The sequence below is a fragment of the Mus caroli genome, unplaced genomic scaffold (assembly GCF_978045245.1).
Source record: "Mus caroli unplaced genomic scaffold, Mus_caroli_1 scaffold_11, whole genome shotgun sequence".
NCBI lineage: Eukaryota > Metazoa > Chordata > Mammalia > Rodentia > Muridae > Mus > Mus caroli.
In genome coordinates, this window is record NW_028227266.1 from 64,517,753 (window position 1) to 64,539,741 (window position 21,989).

Here is a 21,989-nt window from a genome sequence, read left to right on the forward strand (position 1 = left end):
CTCCTTTCCACTCATCCATGCTAATCTGAACTCTATCCTTGCTTCTGAAACTGTGAGCAAGCACCAGATTAAATTCTTTCTTTTATAAGAGTTGCTGTGGTCATAGTGTTTCTTCACAGAAATTGAATAGTAACTAAGACAGAAGTTGGTACTGGGGGCTCAGCGGTTAAGAGCACTGACTGCTCTTCCAAAGGTCCAGAGTTCAAATCCCAGCAACCACATGGTGGCTCACAACCATCTGTAATGGGATCTGATGCCCTCTTTTGGTGTGTCTGAAGACAGCTATAGTGTATTCATATAAAATAAATAAATCTTGAAGGAAGGAAGGAAGGAAGGAAGGAAGGAAGGAAGGAAGGAAGGAAAGAAGGGAAAAAAGAAAAGAAAAGGAAGGAAGAAAGAAAGGAAAGGAGGAAGGAGAGAGAAAGAGAGAGAAAAAAAAGTTGGTATCAGGATTTGGGTATTGCTGTGACAGGCCTGATGGTGCTGTTTATTGAAGGAATATGGAAGACAGTAGGACTTTGGACTAGAAAGTAGTTGAATATTTTCAGTGGGGCTTTCTAGACCATTCTGGTAGGAGCATGGAAGACCATGGTGCTGAGGGTGATGTAGATTATGACAGTCTGGCTCAACAAGTTTCAAAAGGGAAAGATTATTAGTAAGTGGTCTAGAGATGTGGCCTAGACTATATGAGACCATGTCAAAAAAAAAAAAAATCAAAAAACAAAAAACAAGCAAGCAAACAAAAACCAAAAAAACAAAAACTAACAAAACTCCCCAACCCCAACAAAATGAACATAACAAAACCAAAATTGGGCATGGTCTTTTTAATTTCTTTTTTTTTAAGGTTTACTTATTTTATGTATATGAGCACACTGTAGCTGTCTTCAGAAATACCAGAAGAGGGTGTGCCTCATCTCATTACAGATGGTTGTGAGCCATCATGTGGTTGCTGGGAATTGAACTCAGGACCTTTGGAAGAGCAGTCAGTGCTCTTAACCACTGAGCCATCTCTCCAGGCCCTGGGCATGGCCTTACAAACCTGTAATCTTTTTTTTTTTTTTTAAAGATTTATTTATTTATTACATGTAAGTACACTGTAGCTGTCTTCAGACACTCCAGAAGAGGGCGCCAGATCTCGTTACGGATGGTTGTGAGCCACCATGTGGTTGCTGGGAATAGAACTCTGGACCTTCGGAAGAGCAGTCGGGTGCTCTTACCCACTGAGCCATCTCACCAGCCCCAAACCTGTAATCTTAACATTGAGAAAGTCAAGGCAGGAGGATCAACGAAAGTTTAAAGCCAGCCAAGGCTACATAGTAAGGTCCCAGCAAGGTGGGTTACCCTGTGAAACCTGGTCTCAGACACCAGCAGGGCCTGACAGATGGTACAAAGGGGAAGAGCGCACTCTGCCTTTACACATGACCTGACCTAGTTCCCATACCTAAAGGAGGTGACAAATGTTAACTCCAGCTATAGGGGATCAAATGTCCTTCTGGCCTCTATAGACACCAAGTGTGCATGTGGTACATGTACATGCATGTAAAATTTAAAAAATAATAAATCTTTTTTAAAAGTATAAAACTTTTGAGGATGGAGATATCTTTCTTTCCTTTTTTTTTGGAATTACTTTTTTATTTTATGTATATGAATACACTGTAGCTGTCTCTTCAGAAAACTCCAGAAGAGGGCATCAGATCCCATACCATATGCTTGTGAGCCTCCAAGTGGTTGCTGGGAATTGAACTCAGGACCTCTGGAAGAACAGTCAGTGCTCTTAACCTCTGAGCTATCTCTCCAGGCCCAGAAAGATTTCTTAAAAAAAGAGTTGGAGGGCCGGTAGTGGTGGCGCATGGCTTTAATCCCAGCACTCGGGAGGCAGAGGCAGGCAGATTTCTGAGTTTGAGGCCAGCCTGGTCTACAGAGTGAGTTCCAGGACAGCCAGGGCTACACAGAGAAACCCTGTCTTGAAAACACCAAAAAATAAAAAAAAATTAAAAATAAAAAGAGTTGGAGAATGACATTATTTAAATAAAGTTTAAAATCAAAAATTATAAACTGGGGGCTGGTGAGATGGCTCAGTGGTAAGAGCACGCGACTGCTCTTCTGAAGGTCCGGAGTTCAAATCCCAGCAACTACATGGTGGCTCACAACCATCCGTAACAAAATCCGACTCCCTCTTCTGGAGTGTCTGAAGACAGCGACAGTGTACTTACATATAATAAATAAATAAATAAAAATTTAAAAAAATTATAAACTATCTTAATACCATATTCCAAAGTGAAGAAATTCATTTTTCCAATGTATTAACTCCAAAACTCATAAAAGAAAAAAGGAGCAAATCGTTGCATTTCATCAAGACTGAATATTTTTAATTTTTTCTTTTTAATTTTTTTATTTTTTTAATTTTAAAAAGGATTTATTTTTATTTCATGTGACTTGGTGTTTTGCCTCCATATATGTCTGTATGAGGCGTCAGCTCCTTTGGAGTTGATATGGGTGCTGAGGTTGAGTCCAGGCCCTCTGGAAGAACCACCAGGGCTTTTAACAGCTGAAGCATCTCTCCAGACCCTATTTTGTTATGTGTGTGTGTTTTGTTATATGTGAGAGTGTGGGCATGTGTGTATCATGGCAGACATGGAGAGGTCAGAGGATAACTTTTGGGACTCAGTTCCACCTTTCACTATTGTTCTGGGTTTTGGAGATGGAACTCAGGTAATGAGACTTGCATGACAAGCAGCTAGCTAAGCCACCTCACCAGCTCTACCAGTTCATCTCCCTAGCTCTCTCAATTTTTAAAAATTCAATGAAATTTGATAAGTCAACATACATACACACCAGTTTTTATGTGTATATGTGAATTTTCCCTTTTTTGTTTTAATATTTAGTTTTATGTATATGGATGTTTTGCCTGCCTGTATGACTGTATGCTATGTATGTGCAGTACCCAAAAAGGAGGGTGTAGAATCCTCTAGGGCTGGAGTTACATATGTTTCTGAGCCACCATGTGGGTGCTGGCAAATGAATATCCTGTGCTCTTAACCACTAAGTCATCTCTCCAGCCATGGTTTTGTTTTGTTTTTTGGTTTTTTGGTTGTTTTGGTTTGGATTTTCAAGACAGAGTTTCTCTGTGTAGCCCTGGTTGACCTGGAACTTGCTCTGGAGACCAGGATGTCCTGAAATTCACAAGACCTGGATCTACATGCTGGGATTAAAGGCATGTGCCATCACCACCAGGCCGGCTTTTCTTTTCTTTTCTTTTTCCTTTCCCTTTCTTTCTTTCTTTCTTTCTTTCTTTCTTTCTTTCTTTCTTTCTTTCTCTTTCCTTCCTTCCTTCCTTCCTTCCTTCCTTCCTTCCTTCCTTTCCCCTTTCCTTCCTTCCTTCCTTCCTTCCTTCCTTCCTTCCTTCCTTCCTTCCTTCCTTCTTTCCTTCCTTCCTCTTTTGACAAGGCTTGGCTATGTAGTCCTTGCGGGCGGGCCTGGAGAGATCCTCCTACTAGGCCTTCTGAGTGCTGAGATTGAAGGCGTGTACTACCATGTCCCACCAAATCCACTGATTTAGTCTAGCTTACTATTATAGTGTAGTTTGGGAGCGATCTAACCCACAGTTTTTCCAAAGTGGTGTTAATCATCTCAACATTGTATAATACATCCTTTCATTACAGCTTAAAAATGTTAGCTTCACTTTTGGTTTGTTATTTTTATTTCTGTGTGTGATATGTAAAGCCAAGGATGGAATGATGGTCTTATACATATTAGATACGCGACCACCACTGTCATTCCCAGCCAATGGTTAACTTTAGCCATTATCAATTTCACACACATATCTACATATACTCAAGCCCAACTACACAGATTAGTTTCTTTCTGGATCATGCATTTCACTGATATATTCTGTGTATATGTGTGTGCATACTCATAAATGAACATGCCCATGTAAAGGCTGGGGTGGGGGTCAATGGAGAGCCTTGTCCTCAAATTCTTCCCACCTTATTTTTTAGATAGGATCTGGCACTGAACCTGGAAGCTGCCTATCTGACTAGGCTGGCTGGGTGGGGTGGAGGGGTCTCGCCCGCCTGCACAGCTCTGGTTACAGGAGAGCTGCCATGTCCAGTTGTTTGTTTGTTTGTTTTGAATGCAGGTTCTAGGGAGCAAACGGAGATCCTTTTCTTTGCAGATCAAGCACTACCAACTCAGCATCATTTCCTCATGCCTTGCAGATTTGTTCTCTTGCCTAAATTGCACCCTTCTGGGGGATGTTGTTGTTTTATCAAAGAGAGTAATGAGTAGCCCAGGCTAGCCTCAAACTCACTACTTTACCTTGAACTCTTGATCTTGTCTCATCTTTTCAAAGTACCAGGATTATGCGTGTACCACTGTGCCTGGTCTCACGCTGCATTTTCAAAATCCTCAGCTGCTCTTATATACTTTATGTTCTAAAATAACAATTATTACTTTATATTTTGCTTCTATTTTTTTTTTGAGGTGCTGGGGATCAAACCCTGGGGCTCAAGGATATTAGGCATATGTTATACTTCTTCGCTGCAATCTCAGCCTTAAATATTTTTATTAATCTACTTTTGGAATGCTAGGAATTATTATTTTTGTTTTTACTGGTTTTTTGCGAAACAAGGTCTTGCTATATAGCCCAAATTGACCTGAAACTCATTATGTAGTCCAAGCTACCCTCATACTATATATCCTGCCCCATGATTACAAGCATATGCTATGATAAAGAATTTAATTATTATAAAATTTCTTGTGTGTATGTATGTGGTACCTAGGTTGAACATATGGCCTATGTATGTCAGACAAATGTTCTACCATGGAGATATATTTTTAGCCTTTTGTCACTAACATTATTTTTTTTAAGTTTTGTGTGTGAGAATATGTGTGCATACATGAGCCACAGCATGTATGTGGGGGTCAGAAGACAACTTGTGGAGCTAGTTCCTACTCTCTACCCTGCTAAGCTAATTCATTGGTGTTCTCTCTCTCTCTCTCTCTCTCTCTCTCTCTCTCTCTCTCTCTCTGTCTCTCCCCCACTCTGGTCCTAGGAATCAAACTCAGGTTGTTGTCAGGCTTAGCAAGCAGACACCTTTACCTAGTGAGCTAATTCATTGTCACCATCTTTCTTTCTTCCTCTATTTCTTCCTCTCTTTCTTCCTTTCTTCCTTCCTCCCTCCCTATCTCTGTGTGCATGATGTGTTCATATGAGATGGATACATGTATGCGTGTATGTGTGAGGACAGATACGTGTCTGAAGTATGTGTATGGAGTGCGGTACAACCTCAGACGCTGATCCTCCATCTTCTACCCTGGTTGAAACGTGTTTTGTTTGCTGTTTGCATTGCACACATCAGGCTAACTGGCCTGAGAGTTTGGGATTTCTATCTCTGTCTCCTATGTTGCCTAGGAACAATGGGATGACAAACATGTGGTACTGCACAATGGCATCACACAGCCAGTGAGGATATGCAGTCCCAGTCCTAAGGTTTGTGTAAGAGCTTTACATCATTGTTTTTTTAATACACAAAATAGTAGATCCTTAGAGGGAAAGCCTGTCTGGTCAGACTGCTCCTATTCTCCGAGCCCACCAGAGGCCTCCCGCTCACCTGCTGTGATACTCTGCTAGTGGATTTTCATCTTCTAGGATCTTCCGCCCCGCGAAGTCAATGGTCACTTTCTTAGAAAGTCTGGAGGCATGTCGGAGTTCTCTCAGCTCCTCCTCTCGTTTCTGCAGCATTTCTCGCTCAACTTTGGACAGCCACTGGTTAGAATCACTGGCAAAGTAATCTGATTCATCGTCAATAACTTGGGTCCTTCGGATACTGAGCAGGAAAGATGGAAAAAGAACACAAAGCAACTAGGTCACGTGCTGATAAATATGGACTAATTACCACTTAACTTTTGCTATTATAGAGGTTTGCATCTCAACTATGAAAGGCTGAGAATGTTGTAAAATCAGGCTAGGCTGTTCCTTACTTGAAAGTGTGTGTGTTCCATCCACTGAAGGTTGTTGTGTTGCTAGCACTAATCTCAGCCTCAGGCGGCAGAAGACACTGCAGTCCACTGTCCTCCCTTTCATCTACCTTCCTCGAATCCTCCAGCCCTCTAGGTGTGGATCACAACTTGCACATCATGACTGGGATGTCGCTTGTTTTTGTCATAGCCCAGTTGGTTTGTTTTGGGTTTTGTTTGTTTGTTTGTTTGTTTTTTGAGACAGGGTTTCTCTGTGTAGCCCTGGCTGTCCTGGAACTCACTTTGTAGACCAGGCTGGCCTCAAACTCAGAAATCCGCCTGCCTCTACCTCGAGTGCTGGGATTAAGGGCGTGCCTACCACGCCTGGCATAGCCCAGCTGTTATCCCACTCAATGCCCTCCTCCTTTACAGTCGCTGGCCCCTGGTTCATCATTGACAGATAAATCTGTCTGCTGGTGCTTGCTTTGCAGGCTCAGTCCTGTGGCTTTTTGTTTTTCAAGAAAGGTTTTCTCTGTGTAACAGCCTGGGCTGTCTTGAAATTCACTTTGTAGACCAAGCTAGCCTCAAACTCAAGAGCTCTGCCTGCCTATGACTCCCAAGTTCTGGGATTAAAGAAGTACACCACACCACCATCGGTGTGCTCAAGTGGCATTTTAAAAAACATTTTATTGATTGTGAATTTCACATCCTGCACCCCAATCCTACTCATCTTCCCATCTCTTCCTTCATATCTGCTTTCTGCCCTTGCAACTTCCCCCAAAATAAAACAAAACAAACAAAAAACAGAATTTAAAAAAACCAGAGGCCGGGCGTGGTGGCGCACGCCTTTAATCCCAGCACTCTGGAAGCAGAGGCAGGCGGATTTCTGAGTTTGAGGCCAGCCTGGTCTACAGAGTGAGTTCCAGGACAGCCAGGGTTATACAGAGAAACACTGTCTCGAAAAACAAAAAAACAAACAAACAAAAAAAAACCAGAAACATCTCCCCATGGAAGCTGTGGTGTGCCGTGGTGTATCACACAGAACACCCCTTGCTCAAACAGCTTTACCTGCAAATGTTCACAGCAGTGAGTCATTGGTCTGGGCTCCTTCTGAATCTCCTGTTGTTGCCCTGTGTCATGAAGAGCCTACAGTGTTGGTTCTGCAGTACCATCTCCTTCACATGCTCCAGAAGTTCACATGGGATAGACATTGGGGTGGGCTGGGTGGTCAGCCTGCCAGCTTTCCTGTGCCTGAGCCACCAGGGCCAGCTCTCCTGCTTTGCTCAGGTGAGGGATGGGACCAGCTCTCCCACTCTCATGCCCTCCTGTTATTTATGCGTGAGTACATCTGTGTGCTCATGCCTGTAGAGGTATGCGGGCATTCCTCTGGAACTGCAGCAGCAGATGATTGAGAACTGCTACACTCGTGTGGTCAAACCTGGGCTGCTGAAAGAGCAGTGCATGCTCTTAATCTCTAAACCAATTCCCTGGCTCCCCAAATTAAAACATTTGGGGTGCCAGAGAGTTGGTTCAGTTCTAGCTCTCCAAGAGCTTTGTCTTAGCATGTTAGTCTAACCTCACCATACCTCGTTCTGTCGAACTCTAACAGCTTTTCCTTATGCTTGATAGCCTTCTCCAAACCAGACTTCATTCGGGATTCTTGATGAGGAAGTAGGTCCTTGGTAGAGACATCCACCTTTCCAGAAGTCTCTGCCCCTGAAATTCAGTAAGGAAAGCAAATGGTATCAGCCCATAGGACAGAGCTGTTGTATTGTTGTGAGGTCTGGTTCTAGCCTGATGAGCTGAAGCATTCATTTAAATGAAAATGTTTATGGTCAGGCTCAACCAGCAGCAAGTGGTGTTTGACATCAATGGTAACAAAACAAAACAAAACAACCCATAAAACAAAAAAGGAGATGGGGAGTTTCTTTATTTAAAGGAATCTACCAGAGTAAAGGTGGCACACACCATTATTCCCAGCAGTCTGAAGGCAGAGGCAAGTGGATCTCTGAGTTAGAGACCAACCTGGTCTACAGAAGGAGTTCCAGAACAGCCAGAGCTACACAGAGAAACCCTGTCTCAAAAAACAAACAAGCCAGGCAGTGGTGGCATACACCTTTAATCCCAGCACTTGGGAGGCAGAGGCAGGCGGATTTCTGAGATTGAGGCCATCCTGGTCTACAAAGTGAGTTCCAGAACAGCCAGGGCTACACAGAGAAACCCTGTCTTGGGGGGAAAAAAATTATTAAAAAAAAAAAAAAAGTAGTGTGGGCTATATGAGATCTTATTCTAAAGAGGGAAAAGGGGTGCTCAGAAAGATAAAAAAAGGTCTTTTAAAAATGGTCTTAATTTTTCTGAAGTTTTAAAAGAATTTAGTGTGTATGAGAATGTGTCCATGTACACATGCCATAGCAGGTATGTGGAAGTCAAAGACAGCTTGGAGGCCCAGGACCTCAGCAGGAAGCACCTTTACCTTTTGAACCATCTTGCCAGTCTTAAACTTTGTTTTTTTTTTTTGTTTTTTTTTGTTTTTTTAATTTTTATTTATTGATTATATGTAAGTACACTGTAGCTGTCTTCAGACACACCAGAAGAGGGAGTCAGATCTTGTTACGGATGGTTGTGAGCCACCATGTGGTTGCTGGGATTTGATCTCCGGACCTTTGGAAGAGCAGTCGGGTGCTCTTACCCACTGAGCCATCTCACCAGCCCAGTCTTAAACTTTGATTAAGACAGTCTCATTACACAGCTCAAGACGGCCTGTTTTTAGTTCACTATGTATTGCAGGTTGGTTTCAAATATGCCTTGCTCCTTCCATAGATTCTAGAGTGCTGTTATTATTATTTGCTTAACAGCACCACTATGCCTGGCTTAATTTTTTCTCTTTTTATATTTTACTTGTTTAGTGTGACATGGTGTGTGTGTGCATACGAATGTCATGAAGCACACATGATAGCAGAGGACTCATGGGAGTCCAGTTTTCTCAGCAGAGGGTACCTTCACATGCTGAGCCATCATCTCTCCAGGGTGCCTTTACAAGTTGAGCCATCATCTCTCCAGGGTGCCTTTACATGCTGAGCCATCATCTCTCCAGAGTGCTTTCACATGCTGAGCTATCTCTCCAAGGTGCCTTCACATACTAAGCCATCATCTCTCCAGGGTGCCTTTACATGCTGAGCCATCATCTCTCCAGGGTGCCTTTACATGCTGAGCCATCATCTCTTCAGGGTGCCTTTACAAGTTGAGCCATCATCTCTCCAGAGTGCCTTCACATGCTGAGCCATCTCTCCAAGGTGCCTTCACATACTAAGCCATCATCTCTCCAGGGTGCCTTTACATGCTGAGCCATCATCTCTTCAGAGTGCCTTCACATGCTGAGCCATCTCTCCAAGGTGCCTTCACATACTAAGCCATCATCTCTCCAGGGTGCCTTTACATGCTGAGCTATCATCTCTCCAGGGTGCCTTTACATGCTGAGCCATCATCTCTCCAGGGTGCCTTCACATGCTGAGCCATCATCTTCAGGGTGCCTTCACATGCTGGGCCATCTCTCCAAGGTGCCTTCACATGCTAAGCCATCATCTCTCCAGGGTGCCTTTACATGCTGAGCCATCATCTCTCCAGGGTACCTTAACATGCTGAGCCATCAACTCCAGGGTACCTTCACATACTAAGCCATCATCTCTCCAGGGTGCCTTCATATGCTGAGCCATCTCTCCAAGGTGCCTTCACATATTGGGCCATCATCTCCAACCCAATTTTATTTGTGAGTAGATAAGAATCCTGCTGTGTTATCCAGAATAGCTCCAAACTCCCAGACTCAAACAATTCTTCTGCCTCAGACTCTTAATAAAGTACTTCAGGTATTTACCAGCCCTAAAAAAAGGTCCTTAGCTATTTTTTGTGAGATGCTTTCAAATATAAAAGACTTAACATTTTTAGAGTAAAAAAGGAAAAGAACACTTCTTATATATATTCATCTGGCTTCCCTTGATGTCAGCATTATCTTTATAAGGATTAAAACTAAGAAATTAGAGCTGAGAGCATGGCATGGTGGCACATACTTTTAGTCCCAGAACTTGGGAGGCAGAGGCATGTGGACCTCTGTGAGTTCAAAACCAGCCTGGCCTAAAGAGTGAGCTCTGAGAAAGCCAGAGTTATACAGAGAAACTCTGTCTCAAAAAAGCCAAAAATAATAAATATATAGTTTCATCATTTTGGGAGGGGCTGGAAAGATGGCTCAATGGTTAAGAGCACTGGTTGTTCTTCAGAGAACTCAGGTTCAAATCCCAACTGCCCATAGCTGTCTATAATTCCAGTTTCAGGGGATTCAACCTCATACAGACATACATGCGAACAAAACACCAAAATACATAAAATAAATAAACCATTAAAAAAAAAAACAGGGCGGGAACAAAACACCCAGGGAAGGAGTTACAGAGACAAAGTTCGTAGCTGTGATGAAAGGATGGACCATTTAGAGACTGCCGTATCCAGGGATCCATCCCATAATCAGCTTCTAAACGCTGACACCATTGCATACACTAGCAAGATTTTGCTGAAAGGACCCAAATATAGCTGTCTCTTGTGAGACGATGCCGGGGCCTAGCAAACACAGGAGTGGATGTTCACAGTCAGCTATTGGATGTATCACAGGGCTCCCAATGGAGAAGCTAGAGAAAGTACCCAAGGAGCTAAAGGGATCTGCAACCCTATTGTTGGAACAACATGATGTACTAACCAGAACCCCGGAGCTCTTGTCTCTAGCTGCATACGTATCGAAAGATGGCCTAGTCGGCCATCAATGGAAAGAGAGGCCCATTGGACTTGCAAACTTTATATGCCCCAATATAGGGGAATGCCAGGGCCAAAAGAATGGGAATGGGTGGGTAGGGAAGTGGGGGGGGCGCTATGGGGGACTTTTGGGATAGCATTGGAAATGTAATTGAGGAAAATATGTAATAAAAATCAAAAAAAAAAAAACAAAAAAAAAAAACAGGGGGCTGGAGAGATGGCTTAGTGGTTAAGAGTACTGACTGATCTTCCAAAGGTCCTGAGTTCAATTCCCAGCAACCACATGGTGGCTCACAACCACCTGTAATGGAATCAAATGCACTCCTCTGGTGTGTGTCTGAAGACAGCTACAGTTTACACTCATATAAATAAAATAAATAAATCTTTTAAAAAATAAAAAATAAAAAACAAGATGAAACTTGCATCAGTGTAATTCTTTTTTGTTGTTATTGTTTTTCAAGACAGTGTTTCTCTGTGTAGCCCTGGCTGTCCTAGAACTCACTCTGTAGACCAGGCTGGCCTCGATCTCAGAAATCCACCTGTCTCTGACTCCCAAGAGCTGGGATTAAAGGCGTGCGCCACCACTGCCAGGCATCAGTATAATTCTATTAACTACTAGTAATGTAGCAATTATTTAGAAGTAATATAATTAATAGTATTTAGTAGAATTATATTTCTCTAATTTTTTTCTTCATTACTATCACTTTTCTGTTGTAGGAACCAATTCAAATGTCACTGCATTAGTTTTAACATAGCCTACTTCAGTCTAGCCTCTCCACAGCCTCTTTTATCTTCCCTGTCCTTGAATGTATGCTATTCTTAAATGTTTACACCATCATTGAAGTGCCTTGCCAGCAGCAATTAGAACTACCATTCATACTCTGATGGTGATTTTCTGTTAGACTCATTTCTTTCTACTTTATTAATTCAAATTCTTCAGTTAGAGTTGGACTCTTCTTTATTGTTTCATTTGTTATGTTTGTTACAGAATGAATATGGATATTAATTTTTTCTGCTATAACCTACTATTACTATTTATTTTGTTGCTCAATAGTATGCAGTTCTTAGTAATACATTTTTTTAAATGCTTGTTGAGGGGCTAGAGACATGCCTTAGCAATCATGAGGGCTCAGGTTCAATTGCCAGCACAAAAAAAAAAAAAAAGCTGGGCAGTGGTGGTACACGCCTTTAATCCCAGCACTTGGGAGGCAGAGGCAGGTGGATTTCTGAGTTTGAGACCATCCTGGTCTACAGAGTGAGTTCCAAGACAGCCAGGGCTACACAGGGAGAAACCCTGTCTTGAACCCGCCCCCCACCCCCACCCCCGCACCCCATCATTTTAGCCAGATAAAGAAAAGTACTAGCTTGGTTGAGTACTAGCTTGGTTGAGATTTCTGTGGGAAAAAGTTGAGGCCCCTGTAGGAAAGTACTACCCCAAGTTAAGAACAAATAGCTATAGATCTTGTGGACAGGTAGGTACCTAGCAACCCACTCTGTTCTGTTCCTCCTGCTAAACTTTTTACCTAGCCAATATCCTGCTTTTGGGAACAGGCGTGTTCTCCCAGAAACAAAGTGATTCTGAGTTATCCCCCTCCCCATATCCTGCTTCTATGGGTATAAAACCTGTCTGGGAAAAATAAAATTTGTCAGCTTGATCAGTATTTCTTGATTTGCTGTCTGTTCTTTGTGTTTCTTGCCCCCTATTCTCTCCACAGGTGGTTCCTCAGACCCTGTTCGACTATCCTGCAGGCTGGGACACTTGGAAGGCAGAGGTAGGCTCAAGACCAGCCTTGAGTGAGTTCCAGGCCAGCCAGGGGTACACAAGGAGGCCCAGTCTCAAAGAATGAAAAAAGAAAGCAAGAGAGAAACCTAGGCTTTACCTGACATGAGCTTCTTCAGCAGTTTTTGACTTTTGTTTGAGTCCCGCTGTAAAATATCCTGTTCTTCATTAGTACATACCTATAATGTAAAGAAAGATTTGTCATACAGAGGTTGAATGACACTGCTTGCTTGGCATGCTATAAAATGTAGCCTCAACACAAGGATTTCTGAGTTCGAGGCCAGCCTTGTATACAGAGCAAGTTCCAGGATAGCCAAGGCCACACAAAGAAACCCTGTCTTCAAAAAAAAAGTTCATTACAATAAATATTCCTGAATAACTATATAATTATATATATATATATATATATATATATATATATATATATATATATACACACACACACATAGATATACATATACCTACTTTCAAAGGACAAATATTTGCTTCTGTTGAGAATACTGAAAAATATCAAAAATATCATGGCTCTTTTCAAAAGCCTTTGGTTCTAACAATAAACTCCAGTTCTGACAATAGAAACGATAAGATGTGGGGGCTGGAGTGATAGCTCAGTGGTTAAGGCTGCTCTTCCAAAGGTTTTGAATTCAATTCCCAGCAACCACATGGTGGCTCACAACCATCTGTAATAGAATCTGGTGCCCTCTCCTGGTGTGTCTGAAGACAGCTACAGTGTACTCATATAAATATAATAAATCTGTGAAAAAAAAAAAAGAAATTATAAGATGTTTTATCAGAAAGAACCAGAAGCTTGAGGACAGAGAGATGGCTCAGCAGTTAAGAACATTAGCTGTTCTTCCAGAGGACCTGAGTTCAGTTACCAGAAAACACATGGCGGCTCACAAGTGTCCAAAATTCCAGTTCTAGAGATCCAATTCCCTCTTCTGGCCTTTGAGGGGACCGGGCACAACTGTGGTCCACAGATATAAACATGTAAAATTAAGAATTACACCAAGAAGCCTTGTCTTAAAAAAAAAAAAAAAAAAACAGAAAGCATAGAATATGATAGCACTCATGTGTAACCTCAGTGCTTAGGAATTTAAGGCAGGGGGACTACCATAAACTTAAGGCTTTATATAGGATATAGGTTTATATAGGATGTACAAAGACGCGCCAGGGCTACACAGGGAGCTTGATACTAGCCTAGTTCTACAGTGAGGGTGTGCTTTAAAAGCTCACTTTTCTGCCTCGGTCTCCAGAGTACTAGGATTTCATTAAACAATACAGGGAAGCAACTTCCTAAGAGAAATTGCAGAGGATTTGAATGGCCTTGGTTATTAACTCAAAGCACAGTGTCTTAGATAGGGCTTCTACTGCTGTGCTGACTGAAAACAATTTAATAGGAGGAAAGGGTTTTTTGTTTAATATACCCTTATTTTTATTGTCTGAATGTTCGAATATTTTGCACATATATCTGTTCACCATGTGTATACCTGGTCTTATTGCGGTCAGAAGAAAGAAAGCATCAGAGCTGCTGGAAGTGGAGTTATAGGCAGCTATGAGCCACCACGTGGTTGCTGAAAACTGAACCCAGGTCCTCTACAAAAGCAGCCAATGCTCGTAACAGCTGAGCTATCCTTTTAGCCCTCGTGAGGATTTATCTCATCTTGTATTTCCAGGTAATAGTTCATCACTGAGGGAAGTTACGGCAGGAACCTGAGTCAGGAACTGATAAGCGATGTAAGGAATGCTACTTATTGGCTTGCTCCTTTGGCCGTTTTATGTTTTGGTTTTTTGTTTGTTTGTTCGTTTGTTTGTTTTAAAGACAAGATCTCATTATGTAGCTCTGGCTGGCCTGGAACTCACTATAAAAACCAGGCTGGCCTCAAACTCACAGATTCTCTTGCCTCTGGCTCACAAGTGCTGGGATTACAGGTGTGCACTGTCATACCTAGGTCTTGGCCTGTTCTTATATAATCCAGGACTACCTTCCCATAGGCAGGACTATACACAATTGCAGGGCCTATTCATATTAATCATTAGTTAACAAAATGTTTCACAGGATTACCTAGAGGCCAATCTTAGGGAAGGATTTTTTCAATTGTGGTACCCACTTCTCAGATAATTCAAGTTGACAAAATACAACAACAATAAAAACAAAACAAAACAAAACAAAAAAAAAACCCCACCCAACCAGGACACAGAGTAAAAACAAAACATGAAAGAAGGACTTTACCAAAGAGCCACAGAACAAGCAGGGGCCTGACCCCTCCTGCTCACAGACGATCCGCCCACAGACCAGACAGTTATTGATGAGTTTGTGCTTCTGGCCCAGGCAATCACACGGGTGACGACCAGGAAGCAGGACTGCAAGTTTGTCTTGTCCCTCTCTAGTATATAAATTGACAAATCTTGTCTTCTTCTTTACGGAGTTGCTGCTTTCTTGTGCCTGATAGTACAAAGACATCACAGGAGCACTGATCAATGACAAAGAAAAGAATCAGGGAGGCAAGCCTCACTTCTGCTGAGTAACTACTTACAACTTATTCAACAGTTATGAGAGGGGAAGACAGGCTTCTTATAACCAGGTGCCCTGATAAGGCGAGGTAATTAAACCTAGCAGTGGCTTTATGTGTTAGCAGCTCTCAATAGTTTAGTATGCCTAGAGCAAGGGAAATGGAGCAATCAGCTTGGTGTGTTTTTAAAAGAATTTGTTTTGTTTTGTTTTTTGTTTGTTTGTTTGTTTGTTTGGAGACAGGGTTTCTCTGTGTAGCCCTGGCTGTCCTGGAAGTCACTTTGTAGACCAGGCTGGACTCAAACTCAGAAATCTGCCTGCCTCTGCCTCCCGAGTGCTGAGACTAAAGGCGTGCGGCACCACTGTCCGGCCTAAAATAAATTTTTACACATGTGAAAACATGCATAAGTATGTGCACACTATAGTGTGCTGGTAGAGGTCAGAGGACAACTTGTAGGAATTAGTTCTCTCTTTCCACCTTGTGGATTCAGAGGACAGATCTCAGTTTTGGTGGTAAGCACTTTTATCCAGAGCCATAGGCTGTCCCTTGAGCTATTTCTCTGCCCTCATATCTTGTTTCAATTCTGACACGGCATTGTAATGCATATACCAAGAATCCCCTGTCGCAAGTTTGTGTAAACAGTTCATACCATTTATTCTTCGCCTTGTCAATAAATGCTGATCACCCAATGGCTGGGTAGAATAGAAAATAGGGCTGGACTCCTGCCAACCAGAGGAAGGAGAGAAGGAGAAAGGGAGAGAGGGACAGGACAGAGGGAGAGAGGAAGATTCAGATGAGCCAGGAGAAGGGGTCTGGAGAGAGATCATGAGGACACACCCGAAGCCTAAAGAGCCAGACCAATAATAATATGCAAGTATCATGGGATGGAGATGCAGGGTAGCCAGATTAGCATAGAATGTTAAGGTAAATCATTTAACTGCTCAGCTATTGAGGTGCAATTTTAAGTAATTCTTGGTTTTTCTATGTGATTATTGGGGACTAGTAAAGAAACACAGCTGCCAGGTTAATTCAGCACTACATTTATATTAGAAATAATTCACTTGCAAATTGGGTTATTTTTTGTTTTTGTTTCTTAGTAATATCTGGCCTAAAACTATTATATTCAAAGCAAAGATGATATTGATCCTCCTGTTTATACTTCCTGAGCACTGGGATGACAGACATACATGACCACTCACATAATAAGCAGTACAAGGAAGCAACACAGGGGTTCATGCATGCCAGGCAAGCACTCTACCCACTGAATAAGCTACACCCCCGCCCTATTTTTCCTTTTTTTTCTTGTGGTGCTGACTATTATTGAACTAGTGCATTATGAACACTAGGAATATGCTCTGCTACTGAGCTATATTTCCAACCCTTGATATCTTGAACCATAGCTAAAGAATGCCTTTAGGGGTTAGTTAAAGATGCTTGCCAAGCCTAAATGACCATAGTTTAATACCCAGGACCACATCATAAAAGAAGAGAACCAACTCCCACCACACACACACAGAATAAGTAAAACAAAGAATTAAATACTTCTAAAAGTAGGTAACATTCACAGATCTCAAAACAAAGGCAATCAATAAGATAAAAAAATCATTAACAAATGTATTCATGGGCTGGAGATGGCTCAGAGGTTAAGAGAACTGACTGCTTTTCCAGGATCCTGAGTTCAATTCTCAGCAACCACATGGTGGCTTACAACCATCTGTAATGGGATCTGATGCCCCCTTCTGGTGTGTATGAAGACTGCGAAAGTGTACTCACATACATAAAATAAACAAATAAATCTTTGAACGAAAGAAAGAAAGAGAGAGAGAGAGAGAGAGAAAGCAAGCAAGCATATTCATTCAGAAATGAGTAGGAGAGACAGCATGATGCTAGCTAGCATGCATGCAGCCATGCATTCACTCCCTATTATGGGGGTGGGGGGAGATAAGAAAAAAGACAACAGTATAAAAATGATCATAAATAGGAATTTCATAGTAACAGATATTCAAATGACCAACAGAAACATGAAAAAGTGGGCAACATCTTTAGCCATTAAAAGAATACAACACAGCACTTGAGTGTTGTTCTCGGGTAAAGTATTTCCCTAGCATAGACTAGGCTGTGGATATGGGGATCAAAATAAAGAATACATAAACTAAACATTTCTATAGTTCTTGATGCATGTTGCCAATATTATTTATTGACAGTTGACAGGATATTGACAATCTAACAGGAAACATCTCAGTGATTTAATGTGTATTTATCTGACTGGAATGGACATCTTGGTTTGTTCATGCCTTGGGGTAGGGGTATGGTGTGAGACTTTTGGTGTTAAAATTGTAAAAGTCCCAAGCAAACCAGGAGGAGTATGAAGAATTAGCCATCCTAATTCCTAGTGAGACGGAATACCCATATACTTATTGGTCAGATATTCTTTGTCACTTGCAGTAATCTTTGTAAAGTTTGTTCTCCTTGCTTTTGCTTTAGTTTTTACTCTTTAGTTTTCTAAGACAAAAGTCTCATGCTGTAGCTCTAGCTGGCCTGGAATTCATCATGAAGCCCAGGGTGGCCTTGAATTTAAGGCCTTCCTTCTGCTTCAGACTCCTGAGTACTAGGATCGAAGGCTCGAGGCCACCATGTCCACCCTCACCCATGTTTTTGCATGTTAGCCTACTCAAATTTGTCATATCCCATCTTAGATTAACTTTCTTTTTTAGAGAAATTTAGCCTGTCAAGTTGTGCTGACTATAAATGTTTCAGTTGTCCAGGTTGTAGTGATTATGGTCTGAGCTCTTGGAAGGCTGAGGCAGTAAGATTTTGAATTCAAACAGCCTGGGATACTAGGCCAACCTGGTTAAAAGTAAGTTTTGAAGACTAAATATGGATAATAATGGTAGAAGGGAAACCTCTCAAAACAAGAATACTATTCACCTATCTTTTTATTGATTTTTCAGATAGAGACTCACTATGCATTCCACGGTGGCCTAGAATTCACTAAGTAGTCCACATTGGCCTGGAACTCTCAATCTTCCTGCCTAGGTCTCTCAACTACCTGGCAGTTTTGTTTTGTTTGTTTGCTTTGATGTAGGGCACAATGCAAACAACCCCCCCCCCTCTCACAAATATGCAGTCCCCATTTGCGGAAATCACAGGAGTCAGCACACCCAGAGTGCTATGGATAAGCCCTGTCCTGGGAAAACCACCTTCAAATATCATGGCATCTCTCCTGCCAGGTAAGTATGCCTGGCAGTTTTAATAACAGCAATAAGAATATAATCGTTTAGTTTTTACTCCCCTCTCACATGCTAAAGTTGAAAGCAGGGTGCTTCATTAACTATCACCCATCCAGGGCTAGGAGTGCAGCTCACTGGCAGGGTGGCTGTCTCATACATGTACAAGGTTCTAAGTCTTATCCAAAGTATGAAATAAGTCTTGTAGAGAGTGGTGACACACACTTGGAGTCTCAGACCTTGGAAGATAGAGGTAAGAAGACCAGGGGTTCAAGGCTAACAGCAAGTTAGATGTCCATCTAAGCTGCATGGTGCCTTATCTCAAAAGGAAAAAAGGTCTACCACAACACACAGAGAGTAATATGTCAGCATTGTCAACTTCTGTTCCTAAAAACATCAGTCTGTTAAGTCTGACAGTATAGACCAATTTCTGCACTTTGTCTCTAAAACATATTAGTCATTTCCTCTTGTCCACACAGCCAGGAAAAGCTTAATTTTGTAAGCACTTACCTTAGCCAAATCTAAAGGTGTTTTGACCTCCACAGCTACGTCAGGTTCAGGAAATGCAGGAACTTCCTGTTTGTTTCGTCCTTTCCTCCTACTCCGCTTTAGCTGGTCCACTGATCTCTGTCCATCTAAAATTTCTTTAAAGAATAAAATAAAATACACATGGCTACAGAAAGAGACTAGCAAGATTGATTAGTTTCTGTAGCTAAAACATGAAGGAAATTCTTTTTCTTTCTCTCTCTCTTTCTTTCTTTTTTTTTAAATGCATATGAAGGCTCTATCTGCATGTAGTACCTCCATGCCAGAAGAGGACACCAAAGCTCATTATAGATGGTTGCAAACCACTATGTGGTTGCTCCGATTTCAACTTAGGACCTTTGGAAAAACAGTAGGAGCAGATGGCTCTTAACTGCTGAGCCGTCTTTCCAGAAGCTAGTTCTTAATATTTAAAGTCAAGACAAGAAGTCAGTCAGAACTACTCTCAATTAAAAATTAAATCACTATTTTTATCCCAGCACTTGGGAGGCAGAGGCAGGTGGATTTCTGAGTTCAAGGCTGGCCAGCCTGGTCTACAAAGTGAGTTTCAGGACAGCCAGGACTACACAGAGAAACCCTGTCTCAAAAAAAAAAAAAAAAAAAAATCACCATTTTCATGACTGTGGTCAATAATGAACAATTTCAAACAGGATTGGTGAGGGCAAGTACCTGCCTACCATACAAGCAGCCCTGGCATAAATCCCAGGACTGCAGGAAAAAATCAATTTACGACTGAGTGGAGGTTAATAATGTAAATTCAAAAAGTCTAATGTTTTACACTGTGTAATAAAAGCATATTATTTGGTTTGGTATTCATCAATTTATCTCTTGTACTATATAGATACCTTTAAATATCATTAATACTATAATCAGTCAATAATTTCTTTTAGACATACATGTCTTTGAAAGTATTTATAAAAATGGGGCTGGAGCCCAGTGTAACAGCACATAACTTTAATTAATTAGCACTTAGAGGAAGAGGCAGACAGATCTCTGAGTTCAACCTGGTTTACAAAGTAAGTCCTAGAACAGCCAGGGCTACATAGAGAAACCCTATCTTTAAAGAAAGACACAAACAAAACAAAAGAGAGGCTCAGCAGTTACAGCACTGCCTAGGCATGGCTCAATTCCCAGTACACACACATGGCAGCTCACACTATCTGAAACTCCAGTTCTAGGGAACCCAATCCCCTCCTCTGGCCTTCAAGGGCACCAGAAATACACTTGGCAGAGACAAACATGCAGGTATAATACCCATATACATGAAATAAATAATTTTTAAAAATCTTTAAAAATATATTTATTATATATAAAAAATTATTTTTGTAGTGTGGGGGATGGAACACAGGCTCTCACACATGCTAAGCAAGTGTCTTACCACTGAGTTAGGGTTCATCCCTTGAAAGATATTTCTTTAATCTAGTTCTAACTTTTTGAAATTATTCTAAAGCCACAAAGTGCCTGAAAAATGATTCTCTTGTGAATTTTCTGTAAATTTTAGAAAGGCGGCTGGTACTCAGTGTGGTGGAACATACTGTCAGTCCCGGTATTTGAGAGGCAGAGGCGCACAGAAAAGTTGATAGGTTAGAGCTACAGTTCTCAACTTGTGGGCTGTGAACCTTTTGGGGGTCATCACATAGCAGATATCCTACGTATCGGATATTTACATTACAATTCATAGCAGTAGCAAACTTACAGTTATGAAGTAGCAACAAAACAATTTTATAGTTGGGGGGGTCACCTTATCAGGAGGAACTATATTAAAGGTTGAGAAATGGGTTAGAGCAATATTCATTTCTAACTGAATAGACCTAAGCTGAAAATAGGCACACATAAGTTCTGTTTAAGTTGGCAATGAACAAATTATACTCAGTGGCAGGAAACACTGGGGCTTTTTTTTTCTTTTTTTTTAAGATTTATTTATTTATTATATGTAAGTATACTGTAACTGCCTTCAGACACTCGAGTAGAGGGAGTCAGATCTGATTATGGATGGTTGTGAGCCACCATGTGGTTGCTGGGATTTGAACTCAGAACCTTTAGAAGAGCAGTCGGGTGCTCTTACCTGCTGAGCCATCTCACCAGCCCACACCGAAGCTTTTAAAGCCAAGCATTTCTCAGTGATATTTCAGTTACTACTAAACCACATTAACTTACCATCTTTTTTCAAGCACTGTTGAAAAGAATCAGAAATGAACTCTTGATCATTCTTTTGCCATTTGGTTATAAGATCTTCTATGAATTGACCCTTTTTGCCCTCATTTCCCTGGAGAAGGTCTGTCACATATTCTCGTATTTCTTCAGCATTCTCAATTGACAAAACATATCTAAGGAGGCAAAGATATAAATTGCTGAGACAAAAATAGTTTACTGTATGACTTTCAGAAATCATAACAGAGATGAAGATAATAAACACTATTCATCAGGGTTGATGGGAGTTTAGTCAAACAAAACTTGCCTAGTATACATGAGATTTGGGGTTCAATGCTAGCACTACTTCACAAACACAAACAAATGAAAAGCATTCATTAATTTCTTTTTTTTTTTCTTGTTTTTTTGAGACAGAGTTTCTCTGTATAGCTCTGGCTGACCTGGAACTCACTTTGTAGACCAGGCTGGCCTCGAACTCAGAAATCTGCCTGCCTCTATCTCCCAAATGCTGGGATTAAAGATGTGCACCACCACTGCCCGGCTCATTAATTTCTTCAGTGTTTACTTTGAGCCATGCACTCTGCTAACATGCTAAAAGGATTAAATTTGATGAGGGCAAAGACCCTGATTTCAAGTAGGTCATAATCTAACTTATATATGCTATTTAGGCATTTACTGTTTCTCAGTATTTTAAGAAATTGTGGGACTAGAAAAATGGCTCAGCAGTTAAGAGCACTTGAGGCTCTCGCAAAGGACATGAGTTCAATTCCCAGCACCTACATGGTGATTCACAACCACTCCTAACTCTAGTTCCAGGGATTGAATGTTTTCTTTTAACTTCTGCAGGCACCAGACACAAACACTGAACACATACCTTTATGTAGGTAAAGCACTCACAAACATAAAGTAAATCTACCTTTAAAAAAAGAAGGAATCAGTGCTGGAGAGATGGCTCAGCAGTTAAGAGCACTGGTTGCTCTTCCAGAGGTCCTGAATTCAATTCCCAGCAACCACATGGGGACT

General features: G+C 41.4%; 1 protein-coding gene and 1 pseudogene across 2 annotated transcripts in view; both read right to left on the reverse strand.

Annotated features, from left to right (window-relative positions):
• The window catches only part of Trip4 (thyroid hormone receptor interactor 4), a 55,974-nt gene that overhangs the window by 30,397 nt on the left and 3,588 nt on the right, over window positions 1-21,989 (reverse strand). For both annotated transcript variants that reach the window (XM_029481783.2, XM_021172377.3), the window contains exons 2-7: window positions 20,973-21,142; window positions 18,783-18,916; window positions 14,766-14,978; window positions 12,633-12,711; window positions 7,545-7,674; window positions 5,613-5,828 (exon numbers count right to left, since the gene is read on the reverse strand). In XM_029481783.2, coding sequence (XP_029337643.1) covers window positions 5,613-5,828; window positions 7,545-7,674; window positions 12,633-12,711; window positions 14,766-14,978; window positions 18,783-18,916; window positions 20,973-21,142 — 942 coding nt within the window. The remainder of the gene's footprint in view (window positions 1-5,612; window positions 5,829-7,544; window positions 7,675-12,632; window positions 12,712-14,765; window positions 14,979-18,782; window positions 18,917-20,972; window positions 21,143-21,989) is intronic.
• LOC115032029 (U1 spliceosomal RNA) lies at window positions 18,128-18,283 on the reverse strand (annotated as a pseudogene).